At 42.7% G+C, this 19,924-nt stretch overlaps 1 protein-coding gene across 8 annotated transcripts in view; it reads left to right on the forward strand.

Annotated features, from left to right (window-relative positions):
• Foxp1 (forkhead box P1) overlaps positions 1 to 19,924 on the forward strand; it is a 526,824-nt gene that overhangs the window by 483,204 nt on the left and 23,696 nt on the right. For all 8 annotated transcript variants that reach the window (XM_045134139.1, XM_045134138.1, XM_045134137.1 and 5 more), the window contains one exon: positions 15,023 to 15,106. In XM_045134139.1, coding sequence (XP_044990074.1) covers positions 15,023 to 15,106 — 84 coding nt within the window. The remainder of the gene's footprint in view (positions 1 to 15,022; positions 15,107 to 19,924) is intronic.

The following is a 19,924-nucleotide window of genomic DNA, read 5'->3' on the forward strand; positions in this document are numbered from 1 at the left end:
CCCTATTTTGCATTGTCCCCCTTTCTCTCCATCATTGAGAATAATTGATGGACTGGAGAGATGGCTCAGTGGTAAAAGGCTTGCCAACCTTGACGATCCGGGTTCAGTTCCCCAGTACCATATGCAGCCATATGCACAAAGTGGTACATACATCTGAAATTTGTTTGCAATGGCAAGAAGCCCTGATGCGCCCATCCTCTTTCTCTCTCTAATAAATAAAATATTTTTAAAAGAAAGAGAATAATTCAGTTGACAGTATATTTTAAGTGCAGGAGTGTATTTTCATAATGTGCATATATATGTACTGGGTATATATATATATATATATATATATATATATATATATATATATATATGTTAATGTATGTATGGTAAACAGGCTGGACTATGTTGAATAAATTTTGTGACTCAGAAAAATAAACTCAGGCAGGTTTCCTGGGGAATCCCACTTATGAAAACTGGGGACATTTTTTATGTGAGTTCTGCGTCTGGGTAAAACTTGTTGATGAACTACCATATTTTAACAATAATCCCATCCTTGTTGTAATTAATAGAAAATTAGCTTCTGAAAGTAAAAATTGGGTTGGAAATGGAGATTATTAAAATGTACAGTTGCAAAAGCCTGACCCCGCAAACCCCATTTATGCAGCTGAGCTCCAGAATGCTTTTGAGTGCCTGGTGATGACCAGCACTTCTTCCTCTGGCTGGTTGGCTGTAAGGAAGAGGTTACCGATGAGGGGAAATTAAAACAATGCTGTACATTATATTGGCACCAGCCATTGAAAAGCCTATTTTGTATGCAAGACAGCAATGTTGAGATATATGGAGAGCCCTAGGCTAAGTACAGAAGATAATTACATTTGGAATTTTACTGAGTTAAGTCATTTACAGCTTCAAATAGTTGCAGAGGAAAATCAGCACAAACATACTTAAACTTTTTCTTGTGCCTTTTCAGGATGGAAAGGATTTTTTTTTAATTAGTTATCATCTTATATGACAAACTGCACTTTTAGTATATTTTTTGTCCTTAAAAGTTACTTTCCCGTGCTAATAAATATTTTGTATTCAAGCAGCAGATACCAACTTATTAGAACAGTAAGATATTTGTGCAAGTAAAGGGCATATCATAAAGTCCGCCCTGTCCCCCTCCATTTTCATATCAGTTTTTGGAAGCCTCTTTATTCAGCTTTAGCATGTTTATGGAGAAGAAAAACAGAGATTTAGGGCTGGAGAGATGGATCAGTGATTAAGACACTTGCCTATAGAGCCTAATGACCTGGGTTCGATTCCCCAGTGCCCACATAAAGCCAGCTGCACAAAGTGGCGCATGGCATTTGTAGTTTGTTTGCAGTGGCTGGAGGTCCTGGCTCATAGCCACTACCCCCTTTTTCTTTCTCTCTCTCAGGCTCTCTCTTTCCTTGCAAGTAAATAAATTGTGTGTGAGTGTGTGTGTGTGTGTATGTGTGTATGTATGTATGTATGTATATATGTATATATGTTATTTTAAATAGATTTAACCTACCATCAAGTTCATTTAAAATACAGTAAGCCATGCACAAGTCTGTTCCACAGAATCTCTACTATGACCTTTACTACCTGCATGTCTTGTGTTTTTAATGGGAGTGGTATTTTTAAAGTGGTGCATGTTTCTGTATTTATTTATCTGGTATGAATTTAAATTCTTATAATGGGATTCAATAAATAGTTTGCTAAATAATGACCGTTTGCCCAAGTAGGTAGGTAGGTAGGCAGGTAGGTAAGTATGTAGGTAGTCCAGACTGCACCCAGTTCAGCATTGAGCAGTGTTAATTACTTAGGAACTGAGTGAACACCTTATTAATCATTACTTGCTCCCCATGAGGAAGGCCAGGGGAAAGAAAGGAGTGAGTCTATCAGTCAATAAAATAGTTATCTCCCAGCAGCTCTTTGGATGGTCTGGGGGAAGAATATATAAACGGGTAGGAGAAATCCTTGACTACTTGCCGATTCCTTGAGTTTAGAGATTTCTTTTCATCCTTCAGTCTTTAAACTGGAGCCAGGGTTTTCAACTTGTGATAGAAAACAAAGGTGACCTGTCCAGGAATCAGCAGTATAATTTAGGTACCTGGGATACTGCTGTAGTACTGTTTTTGGTTTGTTTGTTTGTTTGTTTGTTTGTTTGTTTGTTTGTTTGGGGCCTGAGGTTTGTTTTAGTGGAAGAAGGAACAGGCTCATTTTGCTAGTTCTACTTCTTCTCAGCTTGTAATTGTTAATGTAATTGATACATGCTTATCAGGAAGTAGGAAACTGTAGACATCAGGCATGACCTTATTGCTAAGGAAAAATTGAGTTTATAAGTAGTTGTGTGTGGGGGGGAGATTGATTTCATAACAAGTGAAAGTTGCATGAAATTATTAAATTTATACTTTATTGAATAGATATAAAGTTGTGTTGAAACACAAGCACATTTAAGCCCACTCATTCTCTATGATCTGTGATTATTTACACACTGAAATAGTACTGTTGGGGAACTGCACCAGATCTCCTGCAGCCTGTAGAGCTGAAAATACATACTCCATGGATGCTCACAGAAGTTTGCCAAGCAACCCCTGATCAGAAGATGAAAAAGAATAATTTTCATGAAATAATTAGCAACCTGTACCCTCAGGTTCCTGGATGTCTCGAGCTCTACCTGATGATCTGTTCTCCTATCTTCAAAGCTGTGGTGTATAAAACCTGGCTAGTCACCACATCAAACAGGTTGCCCTACCAGCCTCTTCTTAGGACTAGGACTTGCCACTCTTTCCAGTCATGGGAAACTGGCTGAGGGATAGTGATTCTTTTATTCATAACCATATTTGTTTAGCAAACATAACCGAAAACCTGTTACATAGCTCAAACCTTGATGGAGCTCTGAAAGACAATAGTGATTGAAAGGGGTAATGCTGCCCACCTGGTTCTCATACCCTACAAGGTTTCCAGTAGAACTGTCTGTACACCGATTATACTAGCTGATGCTAATGGGTCCTTGACAGTGACAGAAATGACTCCCAAGAGGATTTCAGGGATAGAAAGGGGATTTTACCCACTAAACAAAATAGACAAACCCTTTCCAATGTGCTGTGTTTTGGCTATATCATGCCAGGGACTGAACCCCAGCATATTAAATACACTAGTTAATGCTTGACCACTGAGCTGCATCCCTAGCCCATTTTAATATTTAGCCAACCCTTACCCAAGAGTTCAGAGATACTCTTCCTAGAGATTAAACTTAAGTTGTTGAGTTGCAAGCCTGACACCTTTGGTGGAATTTGGAACAAGTGGCTTGTGCTTAAAGGTAGATTTTTTTGTAGACATGCCATTTCCCCAAAATTCAGAATCATTCGTATCACTACGTGTACCTGCATGTGGCAGTGTTCATTCTTATGTATTGTTTTGATTTTTGAGACAAAGTCTCATGAAGTTTGTAGCCCAGCCTGGACTAAAGCTCACTATCATCATCCTACATCAGCCTCCTGAATGTTGGGATCACAGGCATGCCCCATTGCTGGAAGCCTGGAAATGTCATATATATGTATGTATGTATGTATGTATGTATGTATGTATGTATGTGTGTGTATGTATGTATGTATGTGTACATATATATATTTTTAAATATTTGTTTATTTGAGAGAGACAGAACAAAGCAAGCTAGAGAGAGAGAATGGGTGTGCCAGGGCCTTCAGCTACTGTAAACAAACTCCAGACACATGTACTACCTTGTGTATCTGACTACCTTGTGAGTCCTGGGGAATCTAACCTGGGTCCTTCAGGGCTTTGCAGGCAAATACCTTAACTGCTAAGCCATCTCTCCAGCTTGGAAATGTCTTGTTTTGTCTGTTTGTTTTTGTTTTTCAAGGTAGGGTCTCACTCTAGCCCAGGCTCACCTGAAATTCACTATGTAGTCTCAGGGTGGCCTTGAACTCATGGCCATCCTCCTACCTCTGCCTCCCGAGTGCTGGGATTAAAGGCGTGTGCCACCACGCCCAGCTGGAAATGTCTTTTTTAATGTACAGAGATAATGTGACAGCTCCAGAGGTAGGGACCACAGGAGTCACTGGGGTCAAGAAAAAATTTTTTCTAATTTTTTTTATTGACAACTTCCATAATTATAGACAATAATCCATGGTAATTCCCTCCTTATCCCCACTTTTCCATTTGCACCTACACTCTCCATCATATGTTGGTCCCCTCTCGATCAGTCTCTCTTTTATTTTGATGTCATCATCTTTTCCTCCTATCATGATGGTCTTGTGTAGGTAGTGTCAGGCACTGCAAGGTCATGGATATCCAGGCCATTTTGTGTCTGGAGGTTCAAGTTGCAAAGACTCCCTACCCTTCTTTTGGCTCTTACATTCTTTCCACCACCTCTTCCACAATGGACCCTGAGCCTTGGAAGGTGTGGTAGGGATGTTTCAGTGCTGAGCACTCCTCTGTCACTTCTTCTCAGCACCATGGTGCCTTCTGAGTCATCCCAAGGTCATTGCTATCTGAAGAGAAGCTTCTCTAACCAAAAGTGAGAGTAGCATTAATATATGGATATGAACATAAAGAGAAATGCTCACTGAGAAGTTTGGACAGCATAATATATACATTCAGCCAGACACAAGAAGATGTTACACCCCTAGGACTCATGACTACCCTTGCCATGGGTTTTCAGTATAAGGCATGTATTCTCTCCCATGGAGTGGGCCTCCATTCCAATTAGAGAGCAGTTGGTTTCTCCCATAAAAGACATGCCACTCTTGTACCCATTGGCTCATTTGGCCTGGCTGGCCAAAATTATTTTCCCTTTTTTTGCTCAATTTTTATTAACATTTTCCATGATTATAAAAATATCCCATGGTAGTACCCACCCTCCCCCCACTTTCCCCTTTGAAATTCCATTCTCCATCATATCACCTCCCCATCTCAATCAGTCTGTCTTTTATTTTGATGTCATGATCTTTTCCTCCTCTTATGATGGTCTTGTGTAGGTAGTGTCAGGCACTCTGAGGTCATGGATATCCAGGCCATTTTATGTCTGGAGGGAGCACATTGTAAGGAGTCCTACCCTTTCTTTGGCTCTTATATTCTTTCTGCCACCTCTTCCGCATTAGACCCTGAGCCTTGGAAGGTGTGATAGAGATGTTACTCAGTACTCCAGTCACTTCTTTCCAGCACTGTGATACCTTCTGAGTCGTCCCAAGGTCACTGCCATCTGAAAAGAGAAGATTCTCTACCCAAAGTGAGAGTAGAGTTAATATAAGAGTATAAATATTAAGAGAAGTGCTTACTGGGCAGTTTAATAAGCATAGTATTTACATTTATCCAAACGTCAGCATATGTTACACTCCTAGGGCTCATGACTACCCCTGTTTTAAGTTTTCAGTATCAGGGATGTATTCCCTCCCATGGAGTGGGTGTCCAGTCCAATTGGAGGGCAGTTGGTTTCCACCATAACAGACATGCCACTATTGCACCTGTTGTCTCATTTGGCCTGGCTGGCCAATTATAAGGCTTTCCTTGTCCACTGTTGAGTATCTTCACTGGTGGTATCTCTTTCACACATTGAACTACATGTAGAATGGCTTCTTCCCTGGCTGGCCAAATTTAAGGCTTACAGTATCCACTGTTGAGTATCTCCACTGGTGATTTCTCTTTCTCCCCCTGAACTTAACTGCATGCAGTTTAATTTTTTCCAGCCTTCTGTCAGCTGGTCTCCACAGAGGAGGTTTTCAACTCAGCTCCAGCAGGATTTTTCAGTGACCTTGCAGCCCAAGTATGTGGAATCTTCAGCAATAGAGTCTTACCATCTATTTCCTGATGGAAAACCAAGGGCCTCGACACTGGCCTGTAATGTTTTGGGGGCAACAGGCACCTCCCTGGCCAACATCTCACTGGAGGGTATCCCATCCCTGGCACTGAAAAATTTCTAATAACAATCTGTGGCTTCTGGTTGTTCCATTGTCCAAAAAGTAGGTTTCCTTATGACTTATTCATACCCTCTTAGAATTGTTTTTGGAGGTTAGGGACTTTTTATGATATCATTTGTGAAAATGTCTCTGTATAGGTTTTTATAGAATATGTTCAAAGAGGTGAGATAGAACTGCAGGTGTGGAGGGTTCCCCCATCAGTCTACATGGTCTTATACAGGTCATTAAATATCCAGCCGTTTTTCTACCCCACGTTTGCCAGGACAGAGAGACTTGGGCACAAACACTAGAAATGTGCAGGGAGTAAGCAGTAGGTGTTACATGCACACTGTCCACCAGGCATGGGTGGAGGGGTGATAATTCCTATTATTTCAGTTTTCCTGGGTTCACCAATGCTTACAAGCTCGCTGAGCCATCAACCTGTGGATTAGATAACACCAAAAGACTACAGTGCTTGGATCATAATTCCACCTTTGGAGAAGGGAAAATTCTTCATTTCAGATAAGAAATTACAGATAAGCTGGGCATGGTGGTGCACGCTTTTGATCTCAGCACTTGGGTGGCAGAGGCAGGAGGATTGCCGAGAGTTTGAGGCCACTCTGAGGCTACATAGTGAATTCCAAGTCAGCCTGAGCTAGAGGGAGACCCTACTTCAAAAAATAACAAAACACAAGAAAAGCACCAGGGAGCCAAGGAGATGGCTCAATGGTTAAAGTACTTGCAAGCTTGATGACCGGAGCTTGGATTCACAGCACCCATCTCTTGCACACATGCCTCCATGCACCTACACACATCCAACACATGTACATACCACACACACATACATGCAATACAAACAAGGAAGCAAAGGGTCTGATAGCCATGACCTCTCTTGGGAAGGGAGACATCAGTGTAAGGATATGTTTCCCTGGCCTTACATATTGGCTTTACTAGATTCCATTATCAGGGCAGGGCCAGGTACTCCCGTATCTTCTTTGGTAGTTGGAAACTCTTGAATGGAAACAGAAAAGATGTGAGATGATTTGTTTTCATCATATGTCAGAAGAGTGGGGTACAGAACTTCTCTGGCCCCTTACTCTGTAGTCCCTTTACTTAGATATCATAGGCAGGTGAGAAGAAATAAGGCCACTGAACTGAGGTTGTCCTGCCTGCACGTGCAAGGCTGGGAGTGGGGGACCGGGCGTTACTAGCTATCTCACGCAGTCCCCTTTCCACGTGTATTACTGGACATTGAAGTTCCAGATGGCGATGAGCAGGGGGGCCCTCCCTTCCAGTAGCATGCCGTCTAGGAGGGCAGCAAACCAGCACACCTCGAAACACCCCAACAGGCCATTTGTGAGAGCGACCGTGGCACCGTGAAGGCAGCAGTGGCAGGGTCTGTTGGCAAGAAGATTCCAGGCCACAACAGACACTTGGACAATGTACCCAGGCTATAGGGTGAGGGGAGATGGATGGTCGAACACTGTTGTTCTTTTTCAACAAATAAAATCTGTCTTATCTGGTCAACATGAAATAAGGTGACCAACCACCTCAATCCGCTCCCCCAAGTTTTAAGAAATTCCCAAGACTTGGACTTTTTAGTTTAAAAAGCGGGGAAAGTCCTGACAGGGAGTGTGCTCTGAGTTCACTGGCTATGAGAAGAATCTCACCCTCCCACTTTCCACTTGTTTACACAGAGGCTTAAAAGCCACTCAACTTACTCACCATTTTAAAAGATATTTTTATTTATTTATTTGTAAAGGCAGAAAGCAAAAACATAGCTGTACTAGAGCCTACTTCCACTGCATATGAGATGCAGACCCCTGTTGCTTTGTGCACGTGGATTAGGTGGGTACCCGGGACTCAGATTTGTTCTGGTAAGCTCTGTAAGAAAGCTCCCTTACCCACTGTGCCATATCCCCAGCCCCCCACACTCTGCAGTGTTTGTTCTATTGTATGCAAGGCACTATCCTGTGTGTTTTGCACCCCTGATACCTTCACTGTCTCTCTGTTAGTAACTGTTAGCCTCTTCCCTAGGTTCTTAGTCTTGGGGACCAGTTTTTGGGTTCTAAATGAACATGCTGAACATAATGTGTCTCCATGTTCCTTGAAGAGTTCTCAGCTTACAGGGGTCTTGGCCATCATGGCCTCTGGAGAGTCAGAAACATCAGTCTCACTGCCCTCCTGCCACATGCGGACAGAGCTATAGTTTAGAAGGTTAAGTCAACTAGTCCCCCTCCTTTTATTGTTACTGAGGAATGTCTTGTCCAGAGAGAAGTTACAGCCCCATGGAGTTCTTTGCTTAATACCCACTAGTTGCCAGGTGCTGGGTTTTTTTTTTTAATTAATTATTTATTTATTTGAGAGCGACAGACACAGAAAGACAGATAGAGGGAGAGAGAGAGAGAATGGGCGCGCCAGGGCTTCCAGCCTCTGCAAACGAACTCCAGACGCGTGCACCCCCTTGTGCATCTGGCTAACGTGGGACCTGGGGAACCGAGCCTCGAACCGGGGTCCTTAGGCTTTACAGGGAAGCACTTAACCGCTAAGCCATCTCTCCAGCCCCAGGTGCTGGTTTTGAAACCCAGCTGCGGGGCTTCCAGGAGCTCTCTCCATACCACCCTGCCCAGCGACTTTGGGATTGGTCCAAAAGTTTATAACTATCTACAGCCAGGACCTGTGAGCTCTCAGGGAAGTGTCAGTGGGGTTAGTGCAGGAGCCTCAGTAGCGGAGGGAGACATTAATCCCAACACTAGTAAGTCACCATGTGGATTGTGCCTGTGATTATCCACTGCTTGTGCTGCTGTGTGTAATCACAGCCACTTCCAAGACTTCAGCACATATAAAATCTGTACCGGATTCCCCTCTGCTCCTTAATAACCCCATCCTGGGCAGTGTTTAGGACATTTTCCCATCATAGTGACACCTCAGAACCTCTTGCCTCTCCCCTGAGCCAGTTCAGCATGGGGAAAGCAAGGGCCTAAAAGCACAGTAGCCTTATATTGCTGTTGCTTTGAGAATAGAACCAGGAGAGAGAATTGAATGTCTGGGTTTCTCAGTTCCACATCCTCCGTTGAAAACCAAGACACTTATTTTTCATAATTTAAAATCCTGCCTAACTCTGGGAGCATTAGAATTCCTAGACTATGACTGAGTATTAGTGTACGTCTGCTTTAAATGTCAAGAGAGTCTTTAATAATAACATGTGAGGAATTTTAAAATGGTGTCAGAATACAATAAAAGTAGGGAATTCTTCAGTCAGGGTGAAATGAGCCATAGATCGCCCACCTCCTAAATGCTGGAGTTGGTGATAAAGAAACTTTTTGAAAGGTTTTCACTGGTGCTGGATTCAGAAGGCATTTGAGTGGCCATAGACTGATTCAGTGGGTCCTGAGTTACTGTTTTATCACTGAGCAGGTTGGTGAGAGAGTGTCATTCTTTTTTTTTTTTTTTTTTTTTTCCCTGTGGCTACTTCATAGGGTACGTGTGGGTCATCCCTGCACACCTTGATGTATTATTTTGTTTTGGTCTTTTGGTCCTAAGCACTTTGGAGACCAACATAGCTGGGTACGCTCTACCTAAGTCAAGTTCATCTGTTTGAATCATCACTGCATACAAACTTAGAAAATGGAGATAACCATTGCTGAAGGCATTTTGGGCCATGCAGAGTCATTTCTCCCATGTTCATTTGATTTCATTTCTACTCTTGTGATCCTCATACCACCCTAACTTTCAGAGGGAAGAGGGATGGCTTTGGCCCCAAGGAGTTTAATGGTGGTCATGTTGGGGAAGTTTCCAGGCTTAAGTGTTCTATAGTATGGCACCTGTTCATAGGCTCCACCCCACCTCTTTGCCTAGGCTCCACATCCTAGGTCAGGTTTAGGTTGGGATCCAGGTCGAGGCACAGTTGAAGATCTTTGTTGAGTAGTTAATATCCCAGGCGAGTCTGAGGATCACATGAACGTGCAATTTAGCCTTAGCATCATAAGCCAAGATCCTAGCCTTATTCCTGTCGCTTCCCAGCGGCCTCACATGCATGCATCCTGTGAGCTCCAGTTTCCCCAAGTACAAAACATTAGGATGGGACTAGGGAGTCAGAAAGAGCCACAGCTTCATTTCTGGCAAACCACATGGATGACTTGGCCCCTTCTTATCTGTCCCCAATAATTTTTAGCATCTTAATCCTTTCATTCATTACAGTGGAGTTTTGTTCCTCACAAGAACTGACAAATGGTATTAAAAGTAACTATTTCTCAAAATATAAATAATGAAGATGTGCAGTGAACCCCACCCAAAGCCACGCTCCCATTTCTGTGCTCAAAGAATGTGTTGAATCTATAATTTTTGTTCCTGAGGAAGCTAATTGGAGCTCCCAGGCTTCAACAGTTATCGTTGGTGAGTTTCCTCATCTGTCTGAAACCTAACTTGAGGCTTGGTGAATAGAAAGCAGATATGGAGGCTGGAGATATGGCTTAGCCTGCAAAGCCAAAGGACCCAGGTTGGATTCCTCAGGACCCATGTAAGCTAGATGCACAGGATGGCACATGTGTCTGGAGTTTATTTGCAATGGCTGAAGGCCTCGCCAAGCCCACTGTCTGTCTCTCAATCTCTCTGGCTCTCTCTTTTTTTCTCTCTCTCTCTGTCTGCCTCTTTCTCTCTCTCAAGTAAAAAGTTAAAAAAAAAAAAAAAAGAAAGAAAAGAGAAGAAAGGAGATATGGCCTGTATCAGCCAAAAGAGGAAAAAATTAACTTGTCCAGGATGAGGGGAAGATCCAAGAAGAAGCAAACTGATCAGTCCACGAGGACTGGACTCCACCTTTCCTGTGTTTTGGGTCCTATTTCATTCTTTAAGACACTGAAATTTTATTTTCCCTGTCAGCCCTGCCACTGACTCTACGGCATCCCTGTCTCAGGGATCCAGGTTCTAAACACATACTCATCCAGTCTAGATGAAACTGATTCAAACTTGTCTTTGAAATTAAAAAAGAAAGATACTTATAACCATCCACAAAGCACTACTTCTGCTAGGCATATCTTGCACAAAGCCACTCGTGTTCAGAACAACCTTTCAGAGTTCAGAGATGACCATTCCACAGTTAGAAGGAGAAACAAAGTGCTGCAAAGGCTTATGCAATATGCTCAGAGTCCTGGAGCCAGGATGTGAACATAGCACAGTACAGCAGTGCAGCCACACTCTTTTCCAACTGCAATGCCCCATCTTTCCACAGAATTGGTGCACAAACTCACATTAAAATAGTCCCTTCACAGGCTGGGGAGATGGCCCAGTGGTTAAAGGCACTTTCTTGAAAAGCCTGCTACACCCCTGTTTGAAAGCCATACGCACAAAGTGCATACATCTGAAATGCCTTTGCATTGCAAGAAGCCTTGCTGTGCCCATATTTATTCATTCTCTCTTTTCTCTTTTTCTCTCTAACTTCTTCCTTCCCTCTCCCTCCCTCTCCTAGAAATAGATTTAAAAAAAGTGTAAACTCCACTCAAGAGCACCTTTTGCTGGCGGAGCCCACGCTGTGCCTGTATGCCATTCATTCCTTGCCCGTCAGGGACACTGTTAGAGAACAGTTCTCATGGGCTGGAGAGATGGTTCAGTGGTTAAAGGCGTTTACTTACAAAGCCTGGCGGACCAGGTTCAGTTCTCAGTACCCACACAAAGCCAGATACACAAGGCAGCACATGCATCTGGAGTTTGTTTGCAACAGAAAACAACTCTCTTGATATCACAATGTAATTTTTTTTAATTTGTCAACCAGATTTTTAGTTACCTTTGGACTGAATTTCTCGACCTCCTTGGCTTTTCATGAAACACAGTTGACAAAGGAATGCTGGGATGTACTTGGGATATACTATGTTTATTTTCTCATACTATCATAATGAAAGGATGCTGAGTTCATGGCATTAAGAAGCAATAAAGGAGCTGGGCGTGGTGGCACACGCCTTTAATCCCAGCACTGGGGAGGCAGAGGTATGAGGATCACTGTGTGTTCAAAGCCGCCCAGTGTCTACGTAGTGAATTCCAGGTCAGCTTGGGCTAGAATGAAACCTTACCTCAAAACAAACAAACAAACAAACAGAAAGAAAGAAGCTATAAAGGGGCTGGAGAGTTACCAGTTAAAGGTACTTGCTTGCAAAGCCTGGTGGTCTGAGTTCAGTTCCCCAGTACCCATATAAAGCTAGATGCACTGAGTGGCCCACGTATCTGGAGTTCATTTGCAGTGGCAAGTCTATATTCACTCTCTTTGTCTGCCTCTGCGCGTGTGTGTGAGTCCCTTTCTCTCTCTCTCTCTCTTTCAGATAAATAAGTAAATATATAAATAAGTATATATACTTTTTTTTTAAAGCAGTAAAGAATGTGAAAGGTTTTTTTGGAAGGACTAGTGAGTATTATAGATGCATGACTGGCATTGTAGAGGGAAGATAAGATATCACTAAGTGGGAAGGTTTCACCCTTTTGCTTTGAAAGAAATGGTGGTGCAGGGGGAGTAATTTTGTTGATTTTTTTTTTTTGTCTTTTATTGTTCAAACTGGCTGCTTTCAGGCCATAATTGATTAAATACCTAAACCTTACAGAAGAATATTTTATGTGTCAGTTTGTACTACCAATATAAAGCCAAGTTACACAATGGTCTTATTAAAGGCAAAGTTAGATGGCAGAATGAAGGTTCCTGGGACCTCAAGAAAGATCACACATTCTACATAATGTCCTAATGAAAACTCAGGAAATGTGTCATGTGGCAGTTAGCTTCAGGGCTGTGGATGTGTCTGTTGCCACACTTGCCTGGCCACTGGAAGGTCATTCCGTTAGATGCCTAAATAAAATACTGTGAAAATGATTCTCTCTTTGTTTTTTGCATGTGTGTGCAGTTGTACACACTCTGTGCAGATGCATGTTGAGGCCAAAGGAGAATGTCAGGTGTCGTCTCCCCCATCACTTTTATACATTTCCTTGAAGCAGAACCTCTGACTCATTCCGGAACATGCCATTTTCATGAGTCCTAGCTATTCTTCCATCTCCGTTTCCCAAAGGACTGGAGTTACAGACACATGGTGTTCATGTCTGGCTGGGTAACCAAACTTGGGTAGTTTTAGACTTCCTCAAGCGCTCATGCTTGCACAGGAAGCATTCACTCAGTGAGCCATCTCTTCAGCCACGAAAATGATTTCTTTCCATTTAGGTTTTTCCTTTTACCAAAGTCAGTCATTGTCATCTGCATTATTTACCCCCTTAAAGTCACAGTTAATATTGTTCAGGCTCTTCAAAATGTATTTCCTCTCACCATTTAATTTGTATTGCTCAGCATGGCAGACTGCTTCATGTTTTTATTTATTTATTTATTTGTTTGTTTATTTGCAAGCAGAGAGAGAAAGAAAGGGAGCGAGAATGGATGCACCAGGACCTCTAACCCCTGCAAATGAACTCCAAATGTGCATGCCACTTTTTGCTTCTGGCTTTATGTGGGTACTGGGGAATTGAACCTGAGTCCTTTGGCTATGCAAGCAAATGCCTTAACTATTGAGCCATCTCTCCGGTCCTGCTTCATGTTTCTAAAAATGAAACACTGATTTAATTTCTTCTTCTACATGACAATTTTTAAAAACAAACTTTTTAACATTAAGAATATTTTAGTTTTAACATAAAAAAACTTAGAACATTTAGAATTAAAAAGAAAAAACAAGTGCAGCAACATTTTAATTGTTCTAACTGAGCCTCTTTGGAAACCCAAATTCCTTTAGCATTATGTGTTCAGAGAATCTTTGAATTTGGCAGTTCAATGACTTACCAAAGAATGGAGGATGAGTAACATGAAGTGAGTCCTAATATGGTATCATTTTCATTTCCTGTTTGTTGAAAGATAAATGCTAGTACTGTGGGGCTTTTTTTCTCCCTTCTTCTTAATTTATTCCTCCCTGAACCACAAGAGAATAAAAGGAAATAAAAATCAAATATGATATGGCTTGCATCTGAGTCATTCAGCAAGGATAAGCCAAGAGCTCTTTCTCCTCTGCTGTGGTACACTTCCCTCTCCTCTGTCCTTGTCTGGTTCCTGAGCCCCTGCCACTCTTCCCCAGAAAGTCACTTCGTTAAAACATGAGGCACATTCAGTGTTTGCACAATTTTAGACTTCCAATCATTTCTTTTTAAGACTTAAGGTGAATTATGTGACATGTGATATAGAAAGAATGCCCCCTCCTCCTTGCTTCTAAGACATTGCTTTGGACAAATCATCTATAAAGCCATTGAAATAAATGTTTGTGTTTATATTTCTTTATCCCACTCTCTCCCTGCCTCTACATCTCTGTCAATGACCCAACTCCTGCCTTAGCTGTATCTGTATCTGTATCTTTTAGGGCTTGATTTCCCACTGCTGTGATAAAAGTCACTATTAGAGGTCCCCTGTTGCCAGCCTTCATGTAGTAGCAAAGTGATCATCATGTTAAAACAAAGTGGCAATGTCCCATAAGAAGACTGCGAGGGCCCGGAGTGTGCATCCCATTAGTTGTTGAGGCCAGATCACTTTTTATGGAGTGAGTGTGCTGGAATGGTTAAGGCAGCGCATAGCAGGTGCCCAGATGTGGGACAAGCAAAGAGTGAGCTAGTTCTTCATGTAAAGATAGGGACCCGTCAGCCATCGTCCCCCTGATCCTCCTGCCCTGCACTGTTCAGAAGCTGTGCTGCTTTCATGTGCACCTATCAGTCCAGACACTGGTCCATAACCACAGCAGATGAGTTTATGAGCTCCAGCTGGCTGGTCATTTTCCTGTAGCCTCCATGAATCAAGCCGGTTCATGGGGGTGATTCACAGTTGTCTCTGAGCTGCCCATGTTCCCTGGGACTCCTTGGTGCCAGCAGGTCTGGAGTGTTCCAGTTAAATTCTCATGCACTTGTGTTGAGTAATCTCACACCAACACTTCCATTTGCTGGGACATTGGTAGTGGTCCTATGGATTTCAAAGACTGTGAAGCAATGAAAATGATTCTGTTATATGCTACAGTGCCTTGGTTATTTGGGATGTGTATAATTTGGAGTGTTAAAGTCGTCCACTGACCTGTATTCAAAGAAGTAATAAAGTCTTTCCCCCACCCCCACCCCACCAGCTGGCGAAAGACAAAGAGCGTCTGCAAGCCATGATGACTCACCTGCACGTGAAGTCCACAGAGCCCAAAGCCGCCCCTCAGCCCGTAAGTACTGGCCCCCGCCAGGGGGAATAAAACCTCTAAGCTCAGGGAGGAGTGGCTTATCAGGACAGGTGGGGGCATCAGAGACCTTTCACTCGCCGGACCCTTTCATGGAGAAGGCAGGGTGCTAGGCAGGTGGGGACATGGGATGGGAGTCCCGATACTTGCCCACGATGTCCAAGCGAGCAGCTCGTCCTTCCTCAAAACAAAATGTCTAGGACTGAAACGCATCTGTGCAGATTCACTGGGAAAGGGAAATTGCTGTTGGACTGCACGAACACAGACAGCAGCCAGAGCAAGAAAATTGGAGAAAGGGGCCTTTCCTCCTGCGTCTGCTGAGAGACAGTGGTGTGTGAGGAAAGAAGCAAGGGCTCACCCTACTTGTAACAGGAGAAAGAAATAGGAAGCATACCACTGGAACTGTTAGGCTAAATTATGGAGGAATAAAAGATTCCTTAAGCAACCTGAGTGACAATGTCTCATTCACAGTTAGGAGACCAAACATGGCTCACTGAGATTTCATCTGATGCCTAGGAGTCCCCTGTTTCATGTTCTCTTTCACTGGACCTTGAAAGACGTCATCCCCACACAGGCAGTTACAACCCAAGCAGAGGGTTGCTGCTGCAACCCAGCATCCTGCCGTGGACCGCATTCCTTGCAAAGTAAATGGATTTCCACAGTAGTGATGTCACTCAAATGCTTGCATTTCTCAAAGACCTCTCACTAGCTTCATCCGATTGTTCAAAATGGAGGCTTTGCTTCTTGATTTTAAGATTTGTAAAATTTAAAGGTACACTGCCTTTATTTGATTTTGCTAGGAGTCACTGTGTGAAAATTAATTGAGCGTTGACAATCTATAGTTAGTAGCAGCCATTTTAATCAGCATGCAATGATGCAGCATGATGGCAAAGTATTGGTTTATCTGTTTTGACTGATTTTTTTTCTATAAATAAAGCAAACATACACCCATATATGTATGATTTATGATGATAGAAATAAAACAGAGTCAGACTATTAACCCAGCAAATATCGTAGCCTGCCAAGATACAGTTGGCAGACAAAATTAATGTCTGAAACAGAACACATTACTGAGACATAGGACATAAAATCATTAAACACTTCACACATCCATTTTTACTAGGAAAGAGTCCTTAGTCTCCTTGTATTTCACAGTAAATGGCTGTGGGACTGGATGGGTCGGCTACCAAAAAGAAAGGGAGGGAAAAAGGAACCAAGTCATTGAGGATTGTGGAATCAGTGGAGAACTGTTCTGTTTCTACTAATCCCTTCTTTTCACAAGGGTACTGGGAAGAACACCAGCCAGATCAACTAGGCAGATCAACGTTAGAAACCGTAAACTGACTTGGCTATCCGGTGGCAGAGGGAAGTGACCACCCTGGGATTGTCCTTAGGTGGCTATAATGAAGCCATGTTCTTCCAGAAGGACTTAAGGCTTTCTATCTGGCAACCAGAGAGAGAATGAGGCTGCTCCCCTTTCTTCCATGGTTTAAGAAACAATAATGATAAAGTAATGGTTGGATCCAGCACTTTAGCAATGGACTTGTTACAGATCATGGAGAGGCGCATGTAGAGAGATGGGACTGCAAACCGCTATAGGGTGCTCAACCAGCCATACAACTGGGTGGGTACTGGTGGGAAAACCATATATGTAAGTTCATACGGCACAAGAGGACTCTTGAGTCTCCATGTAGACCTTTGTTAAGCAGCCATTAAACAGAGAAAAGCAGCTGCTGGGGGAAAACGAACAAGGAAGGAAGGTTTGTCTTGATTAGTATTGAAAAAAAAAAGTGTTTTACATTCTGGAAAATTATAACTTTGAAGGGGACCTCCTACTAAATTTATTTTTAACTGCTCTATTGAAAATTCTCTACCACTAGTCAACATTATCTCTTAGTAGCTCAGCACAGTATTTCTTTATTAAAAGAAATAGGCACGAATATTTTTGACTGAAAAATTAATAGCTTTTGAATTCATACACAGCAGGTTTTCTTTTGCAAAGAAGTCCAATATCGCTGCACGGCACTTCTATAACCATTTATTTAGAGTCCAAGTCAAACCTTTGACAGCTAGAGCGGCACTACAAGCCAATATAAAGAGCTCCAAGATGTAAACCAACAATAGGCCGTCTGTGTGAGGTTTGCCATTGTCAAATACATAGATTGTTTGGATTAGTTTATGTAAATGTACTGTTGTATTACCCTTTGGAAAAAAAAAAAAGATCACATTTGTGTATGAAAAGTGGTTCCCTTCACAGGCAGCATTATAAATTCCTTATCCTTTAACTTACATGTAAGAAGTAAAAATTGGTGCCTGACAAGCAGATATTGTGTGACACTCTGTTGTTGGAGTGAACCTGCCTTCTTTTCATTTATTGGAAAATAGAAAATTTTATTATAGATACCATCTTATAAATCAGGAATTATTAAAATACATATAGGTGAGGCATTGGAAAATTAATTATAAAAGATAGACGTGTAATGTTTTGCATAAATTTTCACTTCCTTGCCAAAAGAAAAAAAAAAGTAGAAAGAAAGAAAAGGCAAATGCATATTGCAAACCCTCTGTGCTTTCAACTTCAGGGACTCGGAGCTATGTGGTGACTGATCCTAACATTCAAACCATTCCCTACAGCCTTTAATTAATTTATTCCATCCTAAATAATAGGACGCTGGTATATGTTTGAATGGGTATCCTTCTAGAATCCTTGGTTTGAAACAAGTAGTTGCCAAGTTTCAAATCTAACCATAGATGGGGACTTTGATGCTACAACCTTGCCAGTAAGTTTATGAAGTTGTTTCTTTTTTCCATTTCTGCTGAAGAGGAACTTTGTGTTTATTTAAAAACTCTTAGTCACTAAGTGATAGAATGCTTTGCTGTAAATGTTGCCTTTCACTAAATGCCCTTTGGGTAGCAAGTCTCTGTTGTTGTATCCAGTCTTCCACCCCGTCCCCACACTCCATACCCTCTAAGAGCTGCCAGCATGTTCCCCAAGAGTTCTTAGGTCAGCCCAGACATGCATTTGCTGGATCCCAGTGTGGGGCTTGTCTCTGGGTCTGGATATGCTCATCTGGGGAAGTGTTCCGGGACGTAGACAGGGTTCTGAGCTCCACTTACACTGCACAGGAAGTGTGGGGCCAATGAGAACAGCCCCTCCCAGCATTTCCCAACATGCTTCCTGTCTCCTGAACTCCTGTCACTTTGAAAACAGGCCCAAGACAGAAAGGGCAGGTTGTGTTTGAAAAGGAATCTCTGCATTTGACAAACAGTTCCATCAACAAATACCTACTGTGGGACATGGTACTAATGCCTGTGTGTCTAATGAGAAAATCCCATCCTCACCAAAGAGGTGTCCAGAGTCTTGAAGAGTGAAGTACTCACTGTTTGTTGCATGGCTGTGCTGTGTTTGAGCAGGACAGGTGACCTGGAGTGCTGGGGTTGAGGGGTTTTCTTATGAAAGAAGTGACTTGTCAGTTGAAACTTGAAAAATGACCAGCATTCTAGAAGGAAGAGGTCAACTTCCCAGCTTTGGGCTTGAGCAACCAGTAGGTATGACGATCTCTCTTTGTGTGAGGATGGGAGCTGAGAAGAAATATGAACAGTGGGTATCAGAATGGAGCAAGGAAGGAAAAGAATAGCCAGTCTCACCTATACTAATAAGCTTTCCACTTCCATAATGTTATTAGAGCTGGGCCCTGCATGGAAAAAGTTGACTGCAAGTTTACCACAGCCATTGCAAGTTCTCCTCACTAGATACCTAGAGAGAAGAGACCATTGTTGACATATGTGTATAATAGAGAAGTTTGTTAGAGTTGAAGATAAAAGATTGTAAAAGATTGTTCTATTTACCATGGAAGAAGTAACAGCAGAAAGAAGAAATTAGTCCCAATCGAATCAACTATTGTTCTTTTGTCATGAGCCCAGTAATGTTTCCAGACTGAAGGACACATCCTAGGGCTTGGGCATGACCATGCCCCCCCCCCGCCGCCCCCATGCAATGAAGAACTGGCCAACATCAGCCCTAGGAGGAGCACAGAACTCAGAAAGCAATGCAGCCGCACAAGGGAGCCCATCTGGGTTAGCTCTTCATGACATGACATGGGTGGTGGTTTGCCACAAACAACCATTTGGCTATGGTGATGTCAGGAGCACAGTGCAAAGGCCACTTCATCACAGGGAGCACAGGGGAACTTTTGCTTTGCGGATTGCTGCACTTGTGAGAACCACTCCCCGTCCTGGAGAAACCACATTCTTTCAAATTTGGTGGGCAAGTAATTATAGCGTGGGTAGCGCAGCGTTCTTCTTTATGAAAATACCATAACATGTGCTCAAAGTGAAATGCAGTATTAGAGTTTCCTTTTTGCACATTTTCTTTGACTCTCCCCACGGCAATTAGACTATTTTGAAATAGGGTTTTACCACCTATGAAAACAAAGTGTCCCCTCCCCTCTGAGGGAAAAAAAAAAACCTCGGAACCCTTCAGGAATGGGACCCATGAGGTGTGGGCTTCAGGGCATTGCTTCGGAGTTGGAACAATCACCTTAGGCCATCACAAAAAGGAATTCTCAAACATAGCCCACAAAAGCTGTTCTGTAGACTGGTTTTCATTAAGTCTCCTTCCTCACCTCAGCTCGGGTTTACTCTGCCAGGAATGCCACCTTCTGAGAGTCTGGTACACTGAAGGGGAGCAAAGACCCTCAACACGGGCCTCTCACTGCCCTGCCCTCTCTGATTCATGCAGTTCAGACAAGACTCTCAGGCCAGTCCAGCCCACAGTGGACAAACCAGTTCTGTGAGCCCGAA

Source organism: Jaculus jaculus, chromosome 14, assembly GCF_020740685.1.
Source record: "Jaculus jaculus isolate mJacJac1 chromosome 14, mJacJac1.mat.Y.cur, whole genome shotgun sequence".
Classification (NCBI taxonomy): Eukaryota; Metazoa; Chordata; class Mammalia; order Rodentia; family Dipodidae; genus Jaculus; species Jaculus jaculus.